The 22,802-nt window shown below is 35.6% G+C and overlaps 1 protein-coding gene across 2 annotated transcripts; it reads right to left on the bottom strand.

Annotated features, from left to right (window-relative positions):
- Positions 1-2,795: 2,795 nt before the first annotated feature.
- Positions 2,796-22,790, bottom strand: GTPBP10 (GTP binding protein 10). 2 transcript variants are annotated; one of them, XM_027102389.1, is made up of 10 exons: positions 22,665-22,790; positions 19,805-19,998; positions 17,768-17,859; positions 17,199-17,343; positions 12,284-12,357; positions 10,675-10,727; positions 8,454-8,561; positions 7,817-7,894; positions 5,159-5,282; positions 2,796-3,319 (listed from the first exon to the last, which is right to left on the bottom strand). In XM_027102389.1, the coding sequence occupies exons 1-10, from the start codon at positions 22,695-22,697 to the stop codon at positions 3,057-3,059; spliced, it is 1,164 nt and encodes a 387-aa protein (XP_026958190.1). In that variant the 5' UTR covers positions 22,698-22,790; the 3' UTR covers positions 2,796-3,056. The 2 variants fall into 2 exon arrangements, with proteins under 2 accessions (XP_026958190.1, XP_026958191.1); XM_027102390.1 differs by lacking the exon at positions 22,665-22,790 and adding an exon at positions 22,332-22,521.
- Positions 22,791-22,802: the final 12 nt, after the last annotated feature.

Genomic DNA, 22,802 nt, shown 5'->3' with positions numbered 1-22,802 from the left:
AGCTATAACTTGTAAGTATACTTCTATGCTGTTGCTTTGAAACTTTTTTTTTTTTTTTTTTTTTTGGCGGTACGCGGGCCTGTCACTGTTGTGGCCTCTCCCGTTGCGGAGCACAGGCTCTGGACGCGCAGGCTCAGTGGCCATGGCTCACGGGCCCAGCCGCTCCGCAGCATGTGGGATCTTCCCGGACCAGGGCACGAACCCGTGTCCTCTGCATAGGCAGGCGGACTCTCAACCACTGCGCCACCAGGGAAACCCTGAAACATTATTTTTAATGTACCTTAATGGTATTACAAATTTCTTGATGGAACTTAACTTTGTTAACTGAATATTTTATCTGAACTTTGCAAAAACCCTGTGAAACTACTTGGAAAATACATCACATCTTTGTGTACTTCTAGCAAGAAAAACAAATCTGTAGCTTTCATTAACTTTCTCTGACCTCTATCCTCACAAGTCAAATGAACACTGAGCTAAAAGAAAACATAACTTTACAGGAAAACTAACTGGATAAATCCTGAAATAAAATACCCTTGACCTAATTTTACCCATTATGAAAGCAGATTTTCCCCCTTGATTATATAATACATGTTTACCACTTAAAAGAAAACATTTATTTTACAAAAAGGTCATTTTGCTATGATAAATAATATGGATATATATTACAAAAAGAACAATAGGTTTCTGAAATTTTTTTTTTCATAGGTGAAATCTTCAGAGCACAGATCCAACCTCACAGTTGGATACTTGACAGTGTCTGGTAGCATAAATTTGTAATTTATGATGGTAAATGACTCTGAAATAGCAAGCTCTGCAAGAATGACTGGGACTTGGTAAAAATTTGTTAAACACAGTGTATTGATACCCTGGCCATTCAGTACTATAACAATTAAGGATACAATTGAGGATTCAGTACTACAACAATACTTTTTAACAAAAAAGTATTAAGGACAAAATAAATGGCAGTTAAAATATTTATTTCAAAATAAATCTTTAAGTGTTTAAAATTTATTTTTTATAAAATAAAAAAGGAATTCAGATTTTCTTCTTTCATTTAGAATAAAAATCAACTATCAGAAAAAGGTACATAGAGTACACTTTTGGTAAGAAGAAAATACAAATAATGGAACATTTTAGTGAGTTACATAAAATGTTTCAGTTAGTTGTGGAGTAGTAACCTGGGCAATACAGACACAATAAATAAGCTACAATTCCTCTTAGTCCTCAACACACATCTACTATCCTTTGCCACAGCAAAAAATAAGATTATGGTGTCAGAACTTCAGAAATTCACCTGATCAAACTGTCATCACACTGCTACTTGTTCATACTTAGGAAATAATAGACGTGAAAAAGAGAAAAATGACACTCAAGTTATAAATGTAAAACATACCCAATATGAAACATGGTCACTATGATCAGTAAAGATGTTCAAATTCCAAATGCTTTCCTCACTCTTACTCCTTTGCTGTAAAGTGCTCTAATCCCCTGCAGCTTCTGATGTTGAACATGAGATCCATGAGGGCAGCAGGTCCTGTCTATTCTCCTTAACACTGTACATGCAGCGCCCCGCACAGTGCCTGGCACAGGGGAGACACTCAATAAATAGCCGTGCAATGAAAAGAAACACAAGAAAAGCCAGTGATCTGGGGACTGGGATGGGAGGTGGGAGTGGGGAATAGAAAACAGAACAAATAAAAGTGAAATAACAATTGTAAGAAGTCACTCACATTGTCATATCAGAAGAAATTTAAGTAGAATGATAGTGCCATTTTTATTTAATACCTACAGCCACATGTTAAGGCTTCACTTAGCCTTAAATTCCAAGACAATTCCTAATAGTTTAAAAGTAGCACTGAAGAATAATTTTTAGAAGCTCATTAACTTGCTACTATTTTGTAAAAACCAAAAAACCTTGGAAAGTCTTATATAATGAACTCATTTAGGCAAAAAGATATATGCATTAAAAAATTCTGCAAGAACATGTGGTTTTCTCTGAGAACTGGAGAGCCTGATGCAGAAAGATGGGAACTTTTCTTTTTTACTTTATATGCTTTTGCACTGTTTAAATTTTATTTTATTTTACAATTAACATGTATATTTTATAATAAAATGCATTAGGAGAAAATGTATAATATGTAAGTATTTTTGAAAGTCAGGCAGAAATTTAGAAATTATAATCTCCTGAGAATATACTGATGATGGATAATACTGTTTAATATTGTACTTCCTATTTATTCTCCTTACTAAAATATGAAAGTAGACAGTGAAACGACTAGGACACAATAAAATGAGACATACATCAGTGTGTCCAAACAAGAAAAAAACACTCTTATACTTGGGGCTTCCCTGGTGGCGCAGTGGCTGAGAGTCTGCCTGCTGATGCAGGGGACATGGGTTCGTGCCCAGGTCCGGGAAGATCCCACATGCCGCGGAGCAGCTGGGCCCGTGAGCCATGGCCGCTGAGCCTGCGCGTCTGGAGCCTGTGCTCCGCAACGGGAGAGGCCACAACAGTGAGAGGCCCACATACCACAAAAAAAAAAAAAATACTCTTATACTTAAGAAAGAAAAATTTCCAAAAGCTGAAATCGCAAAGATCTATCTACTGATTATCAATGGTCTTTATTATCACTGAATATGTTCAAATTTAGGGTTTGAGGTTTTCCAAAATAGAGAACTATTATCTATTTAGTAGAACCAGGTACATGACAGACTTAAAGACAAACAAACAAAACCTAGTTGCTCATAAGGAATCCTTTATATAATTAAAAAAATGATCTCACTAGAGACATACGTACAGGAGTATTATAGGATTTTATTACAGGTGAATTGGCCATAAAATTATAAACTGTCATTTTTAACCCTCAGTTACTTTTTTTCTTTCCAGTTACTTTTTTTTTTTTTTACTGTTGATAGACTTAAGTACAAAACATCTTTAAAAAGTATGGTTTTTGAATGATGGCATATACACCAGGTTAGTAACAACTAACCTTCTAAAAAGTATGTCTGTGGAAAGCTTCCAAATGAATGCAATTTCAATATCACTTTTAACAGATTCAAGTTATATCTATTCTGGCACTAGTAACAGCATTCTTTGATGGTAGCTCACTATAAGATATTGTATTGGAAATACGTAAATTAAGCAACTGCTTCTTATGATATGCATCCTTTTCCTGGTTGGTGTGTTCATCCAGAGATTTCCTTATACAGTTCTTTAGTTCACCAATTCCTTCTCCAGTAACTGCAGAGATGGGGATGATGTGTTGGAACTCCACGGTCCTCTCTGGAATCATGTTTTTTTCAAATAAATGCAAAAAATCTGAAACAACACAAAACTAGGCTGATTTTCACTGTCTCTGAAAGTAAGTCAAAACTATGCTAGAGGTTTGATTTTTGAACCAGTGAACCAAAAACTAAGCATTTTAAATTTCTTTTTTCCTTCTCTTTCTAATAAGGTCTCAGAACCTTTGGTTTTTACTAGTGACAATGGTAAGGTTCTTGGCACATGACAGGTACTTAATAAATATTTGTTGCATGAATATATTTTAAACAAAATTAAGTGTAAGTAAAAGATGAATCACAGAAGATGATTTACTTACAGAAGCAATAAATTTTGTTTTGGGGCGGTTCAATAAAGTAAGACAACATAGATTTTCTGAAAGAACTTTCCTATAACATAACATCATTTGTGATTTGGGATATTCTAGCTTGCTTCAGCACACAGGTGGCCTTTAATTTTCCTAATGGCTTATCATCACTGGTGCTATGAGCCATACTAAAATTGAAAAGAGTTCAAGGAGTTCAATTCATCATTTTAGATGAATCCAATCTATCACCCCACAGGGGCTGACAGCCATTATATAACTTTTCGTTCTTCCCTGCCACCAAGGCAACAGAAGTAGGGATGCCATACTGATGGGATGGATCAACACTGACATGAACTGGAAAGGCTGCCTAAAAGAGGTTAGCCAAACAAACACAGAGCTTGGATTCTGAGATTCATTTACCCCCAAGGAAGTCTGAGAGGCTAACTCAGGAATTATCACTGAGGGGACTACATTGTTTTATGATGGTCCAAAATAGCCGCAAACTCCTGAATTACCCTCCCTTGTGGTCCTCCTCTGAAAGTTCCCTTTTCTGCAAGACCAGCCAGCAAATAGATCTAATGACCTCATAAAGCAAATGACATTAAGGAATAAAGGTTTATTTATAAATATTCCAGAGAATATTTATATCCCAAAGTAACTTATTAACTCAAAGACAGCCCAATATATAAATTATACGGGCTGTGGGGTAGATTTTGAGAGGGGAGAGAGGATCTTCTGGTGCTGCCTGGTAGTCCTAGTACATTATAATTTAGTTTCCCCAACTTTTATCCCAAGGATAAAAAGAGAGATTAGGTCTATTTAAAAACATGTTAACTACTTACCTTCCACCCTACTTTCCTCATTTGTGCAAAAGGTCCTCTACTAGACTCAGAAAAATGAAAGCGTCATCACTGTACGATAGAGACTGTTCTGCAAAGGTCAATACTCAAAACTATGGAGAATCCCTTTAAATTTCTTTACACATAATGGTCCATTTAGGAACAAATTTCAAACAAATCCTTTTGGAGTAACAGCATCTATTATTCTGTACCACACATACATAGTGACTCAAGTTCTTTTTAGAAGATTAGTACTCTTCGGAGATCTACAGACCTGGCACTGCAAAGATACATACCTCTTTTTAGAACTACTAGCTCTGTTTTAAAATTCATGATGTACTAGGGGAATGAAGTTCTAGAACTGGTGAAATATGTTAACAGACTTCACAGGTAGATGCTGACTTTATTCTCTTCTGATCCAAATTCCATTAACTCTTTAAGAGCCCACTTTAAGTTTTACTTCTTGATGATGCCTGACATTTTCAGCTCAAATTAATCTTTCTTTCCTTCTGTCTCCTCTAACTTATTGTCCATATCACACATTCTGAAATGGGATATTATTTTTTACAGTGTTATTTAGAAGTTTCATATGGTATGTGTTCTTTCTTCAAACATACTTTTTTTTTAAGAGTAGCAACTTTCAGTTTTCTTTTCCACTGATTATAGTACCTAGCACTCTCTGCAAATAGCAGGTATTCATTAAATTGGCACTAAATGAATGAATGGGTTTACCTTTAGGATTCTGGAGTTGGTTCATCAGTACATGGAATTTATCTTGGGCATCTGGCAAGTCCATTTTATTAACTGCCAGGAGCGCAGGTTTTGTCTGAAGTTCCTCTCTGTACAACTCCAACTCCTTTAAGCCAAAGAGAAAAACAAAATAATTTTATTAAAATATCTATATAAATGACCTATTTGGTAATGTCTTTCTTTACTTTATAGGCCTGGGTAATCTAGGGCCCATTCTCACCTCTGAAATGCAGTAAGTCCCAATAACCACAAAACTAATTAACAAAGGAAATGCAGAAAATGTTTACTAGTTAAGTCATATGTTAATACATTTTAGCTCATATGACATCCTAGAGACTGTTGTGATTTTGTGCCTAGAGCCAAATACAGGTATCTGGACGTCTAGTAAGCACATAAATAAAATTCAGAACTAGGTAGTGACAACTTAATGCTATGCCTGTATTATTCTTGGAAAAAGTTAAGTATGCTTAGAAGTAAATCTTTGTGACTATGGATTACGCAGTGGTTTCGTATATCTGACAAAAAGCATGAGCAAAAGAAAAAATAAACAAAGGGGACTTCATTAAAATTTAAAATTCTGTACTTCAAAAGACAACCTAAGGAAAGTGAAAAGACAACTGAAAGAATAGGAGAAAATATTTGCAAATCATATATCTGATAAGGGATTTGTATCTAAATTTTAAAGATCTCCTACAACTCAACAATTAAAAGACAACCCATTTTAAAAATGGGCAAAGAATGTGAATAGATATTTCTCCAAAGACATACAAATGCCTAATGAGCACATAAAAAGATGCTCAACATCATTAGTCACATTTCTCAACATCATTTCTCATTAAAGAAATGCAGGGCTTCCCTGGTGGCGCAGTGGTTGAGAGTCCGCCTGCCGATGCAGGGGATGCGGGTTCGTGCTCTGGACCGGGAGGATCCCACATGCCGCAGAGCGGCTGGGCCCGTAAGCCATGGCCGCTGAGCCTGCGTGTCCAGAGCCTGTGCTCCACAACGGGAGAGGCCACAACAGTGAGAGGCCCGCGTACCGCAAAAAAAAAAAAAAAAAAAAAGAAATGCAAATCACAACCACAACCACAATGAAATACCACTTCATCCCTACTAGGAGGGCTAAAAGAAAAAGACAATAATGAGTGTTGACATTAAAGTGGAAAAATTGGAAACTTCATACATTGCTAATAAGATTGGAAAATGGTATAATGCTGCAGTCACTCTGGAAAAGTTTGGCAGTTCCCCAAAATGTTAAACATAGAATAACCATATTATCCAGCAACTCCACTCCTAGGTATATACCCAAGAGAAATGAAAACATATCCACACAAAAACCTGTACACAAATGTTCACAGCAGTGTTATCAATAACAGGCAAAAAGTAGCAAATGAAATAGGATATAAAAGTCCTGAAGATAAACAACATCATGTTGTGTTAGAGACAAATCATTGGCTGGATATAGAATGCATGGGGTGTGGCCAGGGGTGGGGGGAGGGAGGAGAACAATAGAGATACAGTGCTTGGTAAGAACCCAACCTTGCCAGACCTCGTAAACCATGTTCATGTTAGACTTAACCTAACAGCAATGGGAGACCATCAAAGTGTTTTAAGCAGGGAACAAACATTTGCTTGGTTCTTTAACAAAGATCACTCTAGCTGTGATATAAAACATGGCCTGGAGAGAACTAAGACTGGAAGCAGGGAGACAAGCTGGAGGGACTTAGAACATTCTAGTAAGAGGGGTTGATGATTATGACAGTGTGGGTGAAGACAAGTAGTTGCATTTCAGAGAAATTTAGGATATAAAATTGTCAGGGCTTGATACAGGTGGTAAGAAAGATAGAATCACTACCACCGAGGTTTCTGGCTTACATATTCAGTAAAGTTCTGGGGGAGGCTGGGGAATTTAAAAAAAAAAGGAGTTCAGTTCTATACATATTACATTTGAGAAGTTAATGGGACATCCAATCAAAGATGTCCAATAGGCAGCTGATCTAAAACATAGCAAAATATCTGAGTATCAGAGAACCTAAAAAGTAGACTGAGAAATAGTCTAAGAAGTAGGAATAAAAGTTAAGCAAGATACAGTCTGAGAAGTATGTAACAGGGATTTGGAATCAAGGAAGGTTTTAATGATTACAACAGTTTGAGGAACAGGTGAACATCGCAAAACTGGAGACAGCAAATTTAGATAATTTTTTAATTAACATCAAAGCTTTAAAAAGTAGAGGCAGGCGCTGAGCCTGCGCGTCCGGAGCCTGTGCTCCGCAATGGGAGAGGCCACAACAGTGAGAGGCCCGCGTACCGCAAAAAAAAAAAAAAAGTAGAGGCAGGGCTTCCCCGGTGGCGCAGTGGTTGAGAGTCCGCCTGCCGATGCAGGGGACACGGGTTCGTGCCCCGGTCCGGGAAGATCCCACATGCCGCAGAGCAGCTGGGCCCGTGAGCCATGGCCGCTGAGCCTGTGCGTCCGGAGCCTGTGCTCCGCAACGGGAGAGGCCACAACAGTGAGAGGCCCGCGTACCGCAAAAAAAAAAAAAAAAAAGGTAGAGGCAGACTACATATTTATTCGAATTACCATACGTTATTCCATACAGTCCTATGTGCCTACGTATTAGACCAGATATAAAACAGAAAACCTACTTTTGAAAGCAGTAGTATGGTTTCAAAGGCAGTTCTGTACTGAGTTTGGGAAGAAAGCTGAAATCCAGAAACATCAACCTAAAAAAAAAAAAAGGAAAAAGACTGCTTTTAACATAAGAACAACAGCTATACAATTCTGTTTTGAAATGTTTTACTTGCTCAAGCTAAAAATAATTTCTCAATCTATACTCTACTGGTAATTTAGTAATTCGAAATGAGAGAAACTGATGTTTTAAGATAATTATAATTATTCTGATAAAACCACAATCATTAATGAGAAACTAGTACAGATTAAACAATTTATACCAATACAGACAATCTCATATATAACTGAACACCAGAAATGAAGTAGGAAATTGATCCTATATAATTTAGTAGTATATTGAAAATCTTAATGAATTAAACCTGACAAGTATGGCAAAACTTTAATCTGACATAGTAAACAATGCCACTTCCATCCCCATATTATAAATAAAGATTACTAACTGTATCTGACCCCTATCTAAATAGATTTAGTGGAATAATATATGCTGCTACTTTATCTTTAAATGTTATTATTATAAAAAATTTCTAGGAAAACTAAATTCACTGGTTCTCACGTTCATTTAAACATTACATTGATATGCATATGACTTACAACAAAAAGTAGTTGTTTAGTTCTTTCTATATGCTTGAGGAATTTGTGGCCCATTCCTTTGTTCATGTGTGCTCCTTCTATTAAACCAGGAAGATCAGCTACTGATATCTAACACAAAATTAAATGGCATGATAATAAAAAAAAAAAATGAAACCCACAAATACAATTACATCCAACAATTTTCATGATATTTCAATTATAAACAGTTCTTAATTTGTGATTACCACTGCATCTCTATAAAGTCAGGATACCTTTATAACAAAATAAATGTATTAAGAATCAAAGTCCTTTGTTATCAGAAATTAGTCCCATTTTTTACTTTAACAATCTAGGAATTTTATGGCTTAGTTTAACATTTACTAATCACATAAATTCTTTCTAGAATTCCATAAATTATATTGTTCAGTATGAACTTTTCAAAGAATTTCAATTTTCTAAATTCTTAAAAAAATATACAAGGATATTAATTCAGAAGACATTGACTTAGTATAGCTCTGTAGTTTTAAGTTTTATTCTATATGTAAATGGTTATTTGGTACCATTGTTTCTTTATTGTTCATATTCTACCAGAACTATTAACCACTCTTAAAAAGTAAGGGAAATAGTGTTACTATACTCCTTTTGGAGGTTATAAGAGTTACTAACCATTATTCTACACTTGTGGCTTTCAAACCTCACTGCACATCATAATTATCTAAGAAACTTTTCTAAACTACAGATGCTCAAGCCCTATCCCCAAGGGGTTTGGTTTCAAATCACTGGGGCCCAGGCTTCATTTATCATTGTTATTCTTAAGCTACCCAGATGATTCTGATGTACAGTAAGGGATGAGAAACACTGCTCTACACATACTGCCTGTGTGGTTAAAAATTTCAGTTTTAAAGAAAGTTGGAGCTATGTGACAAAGCAATGTACATGTAGGTCTCATGTCCTGAAATTCTCTTCAGAGGTTTTCTACTGATTTCCCTTAAAAATTACCAATAATGTTGTCTTTTCCTCTAAATATTGTTCTCTAAATTCATATTATCCTGTACTTATAATTTTAATTATTATTTAACATTCTATATAATTGTCGAAGTTTTAAAAAATTTTTACTGTTATACCACTATTATAAATATACATCTTCTATGTCTTTTGAATTATGTCAATGGATTATATGAAAGTATACTGATACATCATCACTTTAAGCCCATACTTTACATTAGGGTTCACCCTTGGTTTTACACATTCCATGGGTTTTGACAAATGTATGACATGTATCTAGTATCATACAGAATAGTTTCGCTGCCCTAAAAATCCTGTGTGCTGCTTGTTCAACCTTTCTTTCCTCCTAATCCTTGGCAACCGTTGACCTTTCTGCTATTTCCATAGTATTGCCTTTTTCCAGAATGACATATAGTTGAAATCATACAGTATGTAGCCTTTACAGATTGGCTTCTTTCACTTAGTAATACACATTGGAGGTTCCTTTGTGTCCTTTCATGGCTTGATGGCTCATTTCTTTTTAGTGTGAATGACATTCCATTATTGAGATGTACACAGTTTATTTATCCATTCACCTACTGAAGGACATCTTGGTTGTTTCCAAGTTTTGGCAATTATGAACAAAGCTGCTGCAAACATCCGTGTGCGGGCTTTTGAGTGGACATAAGTTTTCAGTTTATTTGGGTAAATACCAAGGGATGCACCTGCTGATCATACATTAAACATTTTTAAAATTTTGTTACTTTCCTTTTTAATTTGTTTTTATTCTAATTATTCAAAAGTTCTTCCGTAGCAGGGAAAAATAAATTTTAATAGCTAGTTAAGACGAGGATCCCATTCAATTAAAAAAAATTTTTTTTTAAAAAGTAAGTTGGAGTAAAATTACATCCATGAACTTTAGAAAATGTTTTTAGGAAATGAAAATCAATAATCAAATATGGCAGTAAAATATGGACTTGCAATGAGGACAAACTGATTAAGGCAATTAAGATACAATAAATGTTGTAACGACAAACTAGACCCAAACTTTAGAAGAACAAGAAATTATATTGTAATACAATATTTTTACTCTGATAGTGGTCAGCATAATTGATTTGATCATGGTTTCACTTATCAAAAACAAAATCTTGCTACTTTTTCCCCCTAACACCACAGAAACTCCCAAATATTATAAAATCTAAGCACTAAGGCAAGTACTTTCATTACTAACCAAGTGTCTTATTTTAAAAATACCCACCTGTTTGAAATCATTATACATAATTTTTCCGAGTTCAGGCTTTAATGTTGTAACTAAAAGAAAAACAATAATAAATTGAGGCTAGAATAAAGGTTTATACTCTCAAAATTGTCTTAGCGTCATGTATAAAATAAATAATATTTCGTTTCTGTGAACAACCTAATTCAGATTATGTTCTCATTTGTTGAAATTAAAGGTATAATTATCTTTGCTATTTATCATATACTTGGAAAAGGACAAAATATAGATTTTTATAATCTTCGAAAGCACAGGTGTAATTTAATTAGTGGGCCTCAAAGTCCCTGTCTCAAACTTTAAGAATCATGGTAAAGGTGCTGAGGGTGGGGGCAGAATTTAGGTTTTTATCACTTGGGCTGTGGGTGAAATCTCTCTATGGTCCTTTCTCATTTAGTTATCCTCACGCTTCATCAATCCTGCCCTAGCCTCCTTCCTAGGACTTTTTGCTTTTCTTCTTTCCTTCTCAAGAATCCCCTGTATTGTAACAATAAATATTGGCCATGTGATTTATAGCAGTTAGTACAAAATTAACTCTACTTTATCAATTTTAGAATGGTTTAATTTTATTTTCCATGTTAATGTCATTCTGTGCCATTTTGTTTAATGATGGCAAAGATCCTATCATATTTATTCACTACTCTTAGTCTAAGCTTCCATTATATCTCATCCAGCTACTGCAATAGCCAGTTCTACTAACTGTTCTTTCCAGATCCATTTATGTCCCACACCAATCCATGTTCTACATTACACGCCAATAGATCTTTTTTGAAAAGCATATCTAATCACTGTTTTCCCTTGTTAAAAAGCTATCAACTGCTCTTAAGCCACAGAGATCAAATACAGCCTATATGGCCTATATCACAGGTCTCCACCTGCATCTCTAGCCTCATCTTGATTCCCTCTTCCCCTTACTACATGTTCTCTAGACAAACAAATCTACTCCCTGCCACCAGAGTCTTTGTGTACATGCTATTTCCTTTGACTGAAAGACTCTCACCTCCATTGTCTGTCACCAATTAACTCATATTTATTGCTCATATCTCAGCCCCACCATCACACTTCCCCAAAGAAATCTAAAGCAGTCACCTACACTCTTACATAGAACCATATTATATTCTCTTATATTCATTAGTGAGATATGTGCCTTCCCCCACTTGTCTGTAAGTTCAATAAAAATCAAAACAAAAGAAGTATTCACTTCTGCTTACCAGCCTTTGTAACTCCAGAATTTATTGTTATTGATAGTTCCTAGAAATAAATACTTGCTAAATGAATGAAAGAATTGATCTCTGCCTTTGTAGCATTTATCACAGTGTTTGATAAAGGGTAGGTGCTCATAAAATTGTTAACTAAACTGAATAATGATTATACAATAGACAAATAAATGCAACAAAGTGTCTAATAAGCAGTACTAGGAACTTTGCTGAGAGCTATAAAGGTTTCAAAGATTAATGGGAAATACACGTACTCTGTCTGCCAAGAGTTTTCAAACTAAGGTTACCCCAGTTATCATTTTTTTCACACTCAAAGAAAGATTAGTCTTTAAAAATTTGCCTCTACACATTAAAAAAACAAAGCAAATTATACTTACATGCATAATCTGCAATTGCAGGTTTTGCATGAGAAATCTTACTTAGCAAAGAGGATTTTCCAGCATTTGGGAATCTGAAACAAGAAAATAAATTTATACATTACAACAAATATCAGCATTATAAATACTTTCTTATCTCTGAATTCCTAACATTTCAAGAAGCAGACTTCTTGAATATTGCTGGGATTAAAAGTAGACTATAAATTTAAAATAATCTTGAAAAACTTGAGGAACAAAATATACTTATAGAAAAGGTAAAGATAAATTTATGGTGAACACTAAGGATGTTTCAGTATTGACAGTAAATCAAATAATGTTAAAAAAACAGCTTGTAAATCATAGAAAAACATAAAGAAACTAATAAAAATACCTGCAATTCACTATCTCTAGCCAAATACTGACAAAATATTTCTTATATTGTTTTTTGTATTTTTTAAAAAAAACATTTTATATGGACATTTCACTAGCAAAGTAATGAATCCTATTTAGCCATCACCTAGCTTAAACAAATATTGATACATTCTTAATAATTTTTCTAAAGTTGGTTTCTTTAAACAGAGACCCAAATAAGGTCTGCATATTACAGTTGGTTGATGTGCCTTTTAAATTTCTTTTGGTACCGGCTCCCTCTCCAGGTATTTCCCCTTTGCAATTTTATTTTTAAAGAAACTGGGCCATTTGTCCTGTAGCTTCTTTGCCATAGTCTGGATTTTTCTGCTAATGCCCATGATGTCAGTTAACATGCTCCTATAAATTGGTAGATATGAAGCCTTGATCAGATTCAGCTTTGATTCCGTTTTTTGCTGAAAGACTATTCACAGTTGGTCGGCCTCCTTTTAAACTGAATTATATAAGGTGAATGCATTTCAAGGGTGTAGTGCAATTTACTTAACTAATTTCTTATTGTTAGGCATTTAGGTGGTCTCAAATTTTTTACTGTTATAAATGACTCTGCAAAAAATACGCATACAGCTAGAAAGACATACACCAATGTTAAGTCACCTTAACATCAAATGGTGCGATTTTAACATTCAACTCTTTTTTTTCTTTCTGCAAATGAGCGCTAATTATTTGTCAAGCTTTTTTTTTTTTTTTTTTTTTTTTTTTCAGTATGCGGGCCTCTCACTGTTGTGGCCTCTCCCGTTGCGTGCTCCAGAAGCGCAGGCTCAGCGGCCACGGCTCACGGGCCCAGCCGCTCCGTGGCATGTGGGATCTTCCCAGACCGGGGCACGAACCCGTGTCCCCTGCATTGGCAGGCAGACTCTCAACCACTGCACCACCAGGGAAGCCCTGTCAAGCTTTTTTAAAAAAACTTTAAACGCTGAAGTGAACCTTTACATATACCTTTAATTTCTTTCTTGAGGTAAATTTCTAGATAAGGAAATACTAGATTAAACTACATGGCTGTTTTAAAGGCCTTGATTTTATTGCTAAATATCCCTCAAGAAAGGCCCACAATGGATGAAAGAAAGTACTAGGAATGGGGGCCACTTAAGAGATGATTTCCTAAATTTCATTCAGATATTTTCATTAAATTTATTCAACCAATGGGAATGTAAATTGGTGCAGCCACTATGGAAAACAGTATGGAGGTTCCTCAAAAACTTAAAAATAGAACTACCATATGATCCAGCAATTACACTTCTGGATGTTTATCCAAAAAAAATAAAAACCAAAAACACTAACTCAAAAAGATATATGCACCTCATGTTTACTGCAGCATTATTTACAACAACCAAGATGTGGAAGCAACCTAAGTGTCCATCAATGGATGAATGCATACAGAAAATATGTGTGTGTGTGTGTGTGTGTGTGTGTGTGTGTGTGTGTGTGTGTCAGCGGTGGGGGGAGAGGGTTACAAAGTGGGCAAAGGTGGTGAAAAGGTAAAAAAAAAAATCCAGTTGTGGGGAATTTCCTGGCAGGCCAGTGGTTAGGAGTTTGCACTTCCACTGCTGAGGGCTTGGGTTCGATCCCTGTTTGGGGAACTAAGATTCCGCAAGCCACATTGTGTGGCCAAAAAAAAAAAAAAAAAAAAAAAAATCTAGTTGTAAAAAAAATATCATGGGGATATAATGTACAGCATGGTGATTATAGTTAATAATACAATATTGTAGGTCTTCCCTGGTGGCACAGTGGTTGAGAGTCCGCCTGCCGATTCAGGGGACACGGGTTCATGCCCCGCTCTGGGAAGATCCCACACGCCGCAGAGCGGCTGGGCCCGTGAGCCATGGCTGCTGAGCCTGCACGTCCGGAGCCTGTGTTCCGCAACGGGAGAGGCCACAACAGTGAGAGGCCCGCGTACCGAAAAAAAAAAAAAATAATAATAATATTGTATATTTTAAAGTTGCTAAGAGAGTAAATCTTAAAAGTTCTCATCACAAGAAAAAAAATTTGTAACTATACATGGTGTCAGATGTTAACTAGATTTATGGTGGTGATCATTCTGCAACATATACAAATGTCAAATCATTACACTGTACACCTGAATCTTATATAATGTTATATGTCAATTATATCTCAATTTAAAAAAATTATCCAACAAATATTTATTGAGCACTGCCTTGGGCCAGGCAATATACTAGGCAGGAGAAATATAGCAATCAATAAGACAGACGTGATCCCTGTCTTCACAGTTTTCATTCAAATCAAGATTTTTCAAAACTCTGCCACATTTTCATTTGGAATAATGATGCAATATTTTACAAATATTAATTTGGAATTCTATAAAAATGTATATGCTCTTAATGGAGATCTTTAAACAATTTTTCTCATTAAAATATTTCTATAATAAATTTAGAATAAAACTATGTGAGATTTCTTAATGACTCGTTTCCCCTAGAAATACAGTATTTTCTTATATCCTGTTACACTTAGGCTCTTGTAACTTTTTGAAAAGCAAATTGCAATCATTTTTGCCATGATTATCATTAGTTGGACTTGCTTATTTCTTTCTAATATCCTCATATTTTCATAACAATGATTAAACACAGAAAAATGCAAGCAACTATTTCCAAAGATATCAAAATACAAGAAGAAAAAGGAAGCTACCAGGTGAAGAACAGATACCTGAGATTTTTATTGACAAGTACCTAATGAAAATTTTAGAGGCTGAAATCCAACCTATGCAAAGACCAGATTTGAAAACAGCAGTACAAGTGTATTAGTTATATGATACCTTTCTTCTAATGTTCAGTTCATTCCTGAAATCGGCTAAAAGGACATCTGCTTATGCTGGTATTCACATTAGCAACTTTTTAAGAATAGTTACCTAATTTAAAAGCACTAGCATACATGTTAAACATTGTGCTCTAGAATCACGATGCTTGCTATTGACTAATATCAAGTCCACTTCTGAAAAGCTTAGTGTATATGTGGTCTCCAATAAGTTGGCAATGATGATGATAATAGCAGCTACCATTCATTCATTGAGCATTCATAAATCCAAGGCATGTATTATGCTGCAAATGCAATATCTTACTCAGCAATAACATTTTAAGGTGAGAACTACTGCCATCCACTACTAAAGATGAGAAAAAAAAAAAAAAGGCTTTAGAGAGACTGTATCCAAAACCACCCAGCCAGCCTCCAGAGGATTTGAGATTCTAACCCAAACAGTCTCACTTGAGTCTGCCATCGCCATCCCACTTCTATTCACTACTCAGCCTTGCTATGTTCTTCTTAGGCTGTAAAGGTGTCTCTATGGAACCTGAAACACATTTTCCTACAAAATAAGAAAGTGAATGGCTGGATTCTCAGTCTTATCCACAAAACCCTATTAAGTCCATAATGTTCCTAAAAATATATAGTATTACAGAACCTATGACTCATAACCCTCATAACTATGTTTCATTGAAAATATTAAATGTGAATGGCAAGCTTAAATGCCAGGATCACATCTTTCTCTGTTACAATTTCAGCAGGAATGAGGCCTCTGTGAACTCTAAGCCACTGCTGGTAAGACCTAAACAGGCATGGAAAGAGGTGAGGGATTCAGAGTGAAGAGTGTGGTAAAGAAGCAGTGAGATGCGGGAAGAGGAAGATGAAAGAGCTTAGAAAGAAGCTATGGAAAAGCAAGGCATGGAACTGGCAGCTGGAGTAGAGCGGCAGTTTCCCCTCCCTTTTCCCAAGGCCTTCCATCTGACTATTGTGTAATGCTATAGTGGGACTTGGGAGAGGAAGACAGAGAGGGAGAGGAGACATGCAAAGCTGAAGTTTTCCCTTCCTTTATCTACTTTCTATCTTGCTATTTATCTCCCTCCATTTATGTGCCAGCACTGCAAACCCTACAGCTAAGTAGCATTGTTTGATGCAAGAATGGAGGCTGGTGGAAGAGGAGAACATTGGAAGGTCTGCAGCACTGAGAATGGACAGCTCCTAAACAGAGAGTGAAGGATAGGGAAACGATCATAGCAAGATCCAGCTTAGTGCTCAATAGTGTGTAAAGTTGATGGTTGAGATCATCTGTACCGGCCTTTAGCCATCTGATTAATGATACTTCAATACCTCTATTAAGACTTGTAAGAATATCTTGGTCATTTTTCCCCTACTTTTTATTTCCTTCCATACACTTTTTAATATGTGGCTTGTTTGGATTTCTAATTTTATTCTTTAATACTTGGTAACATTCTTTTGTATTTGATTGACTTTTCTGTGTTTATTTATTTTCTAACATTTCCACTGCCCTATTCAATTGCTATGATCTTCGACAAATGAATAGTGACTATGAAACTCTATGTTGGCAATATTAGCAGCATATTCTTTTTTTTTTTAAGCAGCATTTTCTTAAAGTACACAAACAATACACAAATTCCATGAACTAGAAATAATGCTAGCCCCAAATTACCATTTATATTTACTTCCTATTCATGAACTATCTCTCTGAAAGTATAAAAATAAAAATATAAATGATACTTACCCTACCAAGCCTATATCAGCTATAAGTTTTAGATCAAGGTGAATTACTCGTTTCTGGCCTTTCAATGGTAAGAAATTTGTAAGTAATTTACCACCAAGACCTCCTTCAGCTACCAAAATTCTGTCTTTCTCTTTATTGAGTTCTCCTTAAAAAGAGAGATAAAGATACTTAAAGCAAAGATTAGTAAGTGGAGCTAATCACTAATGACATTTTTCTTTCAGAAACAGATGCCAGGAAATTCCAGTTTACAAATCTAAAGGGCTAAACGATAGCATCAAGTTTCTATTAAAAATCTGACTCCAAGAAAACACTTTTGCAAGTGGTTGAAAAAATGCTAGTTATTTGTTTTAAAACCGAGTAAATACTCTTACATCTTTAAAATAATTTTAAATCTAGCAGCTAATTCTGAACTGTTATATAATGTTTTTAAAAGCTGTTTTATAAACTAGCAGCTAAAATACTTAATGTTTAAAAAAAATCCTGAAACTTAAGAGGTGCTATTCCCCACAGATCTCAATTTTAGAAAACGGGCACATTTTTCACAACCTTAGAATCTACAATACACTTACCTATAATTTTACCATTTTCATCAGTTATTGAAATACCCAAAGGTACAGGAATTTCACAGTCTTTTCCTTTGGAGCCTTTCAGTGCGCTAACTCTATAAAAAAAAAAAAATAAAGCTAAATTAACATAAAGAAAATCTGCTAGATTAAATGGTTGATGTTTCAAGCAAATACAATGGTATACAAAGAAGACTAGCAACCAATTCTTATAATGCAGATGTTAAATGGCCAAATAATGGAGAAAAAATACAATTATCCCTATTTATTTATTTGCATTTTAGACTACTGTATCTCAATAAAAATAATATTAAGTAATGATTTGTTACTAAGCTAACTACCAAAAGTCATTTTAACTCATAATGAACTAAAATATTGTACGTTTGAAAGGAAGAGATCATTGCAACATGAATAAACTAGAAAAAAAATGGAAAATCCAGTGAATAACAAGGCTTTTTAAAAAATGACCTGAAACGAGAGTACTTTAATTATAGGAGGCTCATATGGCGATTCTTAAACTGCTCAAGAGAGGATAAAGTGGTACAAGCTTCTAACTAGTAATTCCACTTCTGGGAATTTATCCTAAAAAAAACAAAACAAAAAAATTGAACAACCATGTAAACTATTATATACACAAAGATGTGTACTGCATTGTGACAATAACAGTAAAAAAAAAAAAAAAAAAAACCTAAATAGATGAATGACAAAATAATTTATGTTATTTCCAATATCTCTTTCCTGTAATGCTTTTTCCTCCCCTTCATCCAGTTGGCTCCTATTGATCCTTTAGATTTAAGCCTCTACATTCTAAAAATTCCAACACACAATCGCAGTAACTGTTCTATTTAAATCTTTCTTAACATTTAAACGTTATACACCATCTTTAGCATACCACTTATCTAAACACAGAATAAGGTTGGAATCACAGCAACCTTAATTTTCAAAAGAAATTATAAAATGATGAAAAATTTTACTTTAGGATATAAACTGCAGTTATTTTCTACCTGTAACATCAAAATAATAAAACAACATTCTGATCTTAAAGCTTTGATTACTGAATTCTAATATAGGGCTCTCAAAATTTGCCCTGTAAAGACTATTCATAAACAAAAATGCTCAAAAGAAATTTAAGGGGTTTCTCCAAGGATTCCTTTACCAGCAGAGGATGCTGCTGGATATTTGGGGCAGGATAATTTGTTGTTGTTGGGGGCATTCCTCACCCTGCGTTACAGGGTGTTTAGCCTATATCCAGGCTGTATCCTTTGCTTACACTCATCCCCCAAGCAAGTGACACATTCCATCCTCTACGACTGTGACAAAAAAATATACCCAAACACTTCCTTGGGAAGGGGAAAGAAAAAAGGAACAGAAAGCCTAACTTTTATACCAACACCTCCTAAGGAACAACAGAATGACAGAGGCCTGAGGAACCATAGACTGCATTTTGATGGAAGCTTTAAGAATTTTTTTTCTTTGTTTTCTTTACAATGAAAGAAAAAATTCTTCTCATATTTTGAGGTCAACATAATATGTTCCACAGAAAATAGCAAACATTAACAAAAAACAAAGGGAAGATTTTGCTGTCAGAGAGAAAATTAAAACAGAGTCAAAAGGAAAACATTCAAGAGATGTAGCAGCAAACAGGCTCTAAATTTTAAGTACTGCCTACAAGATGCTGGCAGAACTATGGGTGGCAGTGGGGTGGAGTAGCCAGTTAAGATTCTAGAAAGTTTCCTAAAGACTGTCAAAGATCATTTTAGAAGAAAACAGTGGGGATTCAGATCATTTTCTGGTTCTACAAAGGAAATATAAAAGAATATAAACAGACACTGGGAGAAGAAAAGGATAAAAAGTTTAAAAACGTCAAAACATTCCATAGTACCTATCTTTTATATTTACTAGAGACAAAAATAGTAGATTTTTGCTCAGTTACAAATCCAGGATATTATTTACTTCAAATTACCAATTAAATTTTTATCTCAACTTTTTTTTCTTCTTCCGGGGACAATTAATTTCATACAAAACATTCAGTTAAATACTTACCGACTGTTTGCTCCTTCTCCAGCCACAAACCGTTTCTGAGGATATTTATCTTTAAGTTGTTTTAAAGTCATTTTGTTATGGGCTACAACCCAGACGTCACCACCTTTTCCACCTTCTCCACCTAAGCGAGGGTAGCCCATTCCACCACTTCCTCCCCTGGTGAAGAGTCTCAGGTTATCAATGAAGTCTCCATACTTAAAAAGAGAAAGAGGACATTTGTATACCACATGCGCTTACCAATTTTGAATTCCTTTCTAGTTCTTTGTTGCCACTAAAACTCCTAAAAAAAAAAAATGGCTTTCCGTATGCCACATTTATTGTCTTTACTTAGTTTACCTCCTGTCTGACCTCACTTTCCCATTAGATTAACTCTCTTAAGACCCTGTTTTTCACTATCAATTGTTGTCCTTCCAATCCTGAAGGTCTCTGACACTGGCCCACTTTTCAATCTAGACTTTCTCCCCGGGGTGATCTCAGTTTGTACCAGTAACTATCACCTAGGTGAGATATTCTCTATCCCAGTTAGTTGGACATCTCCACCAGATGTGAGCTTAATAGTCTAAAGCAACTGAGAACGAGATCAGTATTTAACTTATATTTGAAACCCCTCAAATATATAACTTCTTAGGTATTGAAAGGATAATAGTCACCTAAATACATGTTATATAACAAAACCAAACTTTTCCCTAGGTAAATTTTGTTCCTCCAATGTTCTCACAAATAATGAAACGATAGTTTATCTACTCACTGAGACCACACATGGGGATCTTAGACTATACCTGCTTCTCTTCTCGAAGCCCTACTATCTTTCCTTTTTTGGCACAACTAACTACCCTAGTATCTTGATCATTACATTAGCTCCTAACTGGTCTTTCAATGTCTAGTCATTCCTTCCTCAACACATCCTCTGTCTCACTGCCTGAGCGATCTTTCTGACAATGGATCTGATCTCTCAACATGTTTCTCCCTTACTCAAAAACCATTCATGGTTTTTTGCTGTTTATGAAATAAAGTCTAAAATTCTCAATGCTATATTCAAATCTCTTAACCTACCCTTCACATTTCATTTCCATTCATTCAACCCCTCCTATATCCTCTTCCTCTCTTTGCTCTATGCTACACAATATACTGTCACTTCTCCATGGCATTCTGCTCATGCTTTTTCATCTACTTACAATGTCATTTGTTCTTTTCTATCATAAACCCACCTGAATGTCATATTTTCCGATGTCTTTCTTAATTCCTTTAACCAACACTTACCATTGATTTTCCTGGGCTCTCAGTAATTGGATTATATCTCTATTATTAGATCTCTAGAAATCATACACTGTATTTAGGGTTTATTTCTGTTTCCCTCACTAAATCAAGAACTTCTTGCAGGTAAGATCCTATGTTTTAACGCCCTGGGCTGTCAAAATTCCTCACAAAGTAATTTCTTAAATGCATAATCTTCACATCTTTAATCATTTAGGATAGTTTTAAGTATCGAAAACATCTGGGAACTTTTTTCAAAAATGCATACACTCCACTGACCATTCTGATACTCTGGAGGAGGGGATGAGAATAGGGTAAGCCAGCACATTTATCAAAAGCTCCTTTGCTGATTCTGATAAATCTGTCTAGACTTGAGATTGCAGTGGATAGTTACACAGCAAAGATTCAAAGCGAGTATGCAAATATAATCACGAAACAGAGTATTGTAAGGGTGGAAGGAATATACAAAACATGAACTTAAGGGCAAGCCAGAGTATTTTTCTCTGGAGGCTGACAAACTTATGCTTTGGCTGGGTAGAGCTAGATCAGAAATGCATCACAGGTAAGTGAAGAGGTAGATTCCCCTTGCAAACAACATTGACTGGAAGTGACTGTTATGGCAGTAAAGTTACACAGTTAGCATTTAAAAACGTATCCAGCAAAAAATGCAGTAGTTCATTTTTTTAGCTTACAGATTAGTTATCCTATATGCCCAAGTACTATCCTTCTCAAGTCTCTCTTCTTCTGACCACCTATTTTCTGGAAAATAGAGGGTTGAATAAAGTAAAACTTTACTAACCATGGTATTACTAACCATGCCTTTCCTCCGACAAAAAGAAACCTCCTGTTTTTGAAGTTCCTTTCAATATGTGACACATTTTTTACTGCTCTAGATTTATCAGGTTCATAGATTTAGAACTCAAACTTAAAAGTAATATCTCAATCTCGTCCTTAGTAATAAGGTAATGACCAAACCTGATGACGGCAGGTTTCAAAAAACATTGCTAGTAAGGATCTTAAAGAGGTTTTTAAATTTGAAAAGCAACTGTAAATTTTTTACAGAAATGCACAAAAGCATTGCACAAAAGCTGACCTAGTTTCTTGCAAGAAGGCAAGTCAGTTACCTATTTTCGTTTACTGATGAAAAGTTGTCTTTAGAAAGCTCTTAATAACAATGCACTCAACGAAAAAATATGTAAAAACAAGTTATGGATATTATTATTTAAAAGGAGGAAAATACACTATTTGAGCCAAAAGAAAAAGTCAAACCTACACTTCACATACACCGTATTGCATGTATAAACAGAAGGCAGTTACCCCAGCTCTTCATCCCACGTGCGCACAATTCCCTTGAAAAATCTCAAACCCTGCTCCAAACAACCGTCCTAACCATGCCCGGTAGACTAGACACGCCCTTCTCACCCCTTACAGGCCAAGCCCGACTCCCTGAGGGGCGAAAAGGAGAGGACTATGGTAGAAAAGCAGGAAAGAGGCCCCCAGGAAGAAAACAGTGGGGAGGGATGGAGGCGAAGGAGAACCAGAGCCCTCAAGTGGGGCTAGAGGCACCAGGTGTCGGACATCAGGCTGAGGGGCACCAATCACGGACCTTTCTGAGCACCACCCGACTGCAGCTCACCATGCCCGCGACGGTCGAGAATTCACTCCCGCGGAAGCTGTTCGCACCGAAGTGCGGCGCGCTCTTCTAACGTCACCACCACCCGCCACTGCTATTTCATATCCGCAC

The sequence above is a fragment of the Aethalodelphis obliquidens genome, unplaced genomic scaffold, assembly GCF_003676395.1.
Source record: "Aethalodelphis obliquidens isolate GAN/ISIS:26980383/991018 unplaced genomic scaffold, ASM367639v1 scaffold5, whole genome shotgun sequence".
Classification (NCBI taxonomy): Eukaryota; Metazoa; Chordata; class Mammalia; order Artiodactyla; family Delphinidae; genus Aethalodelphis; species Aethalodelphis obliquidens.
Note: the sequence above shows the minus strand (reverse complement) of the source record. Positions and strands in the feature narration are given on the sequence as shown.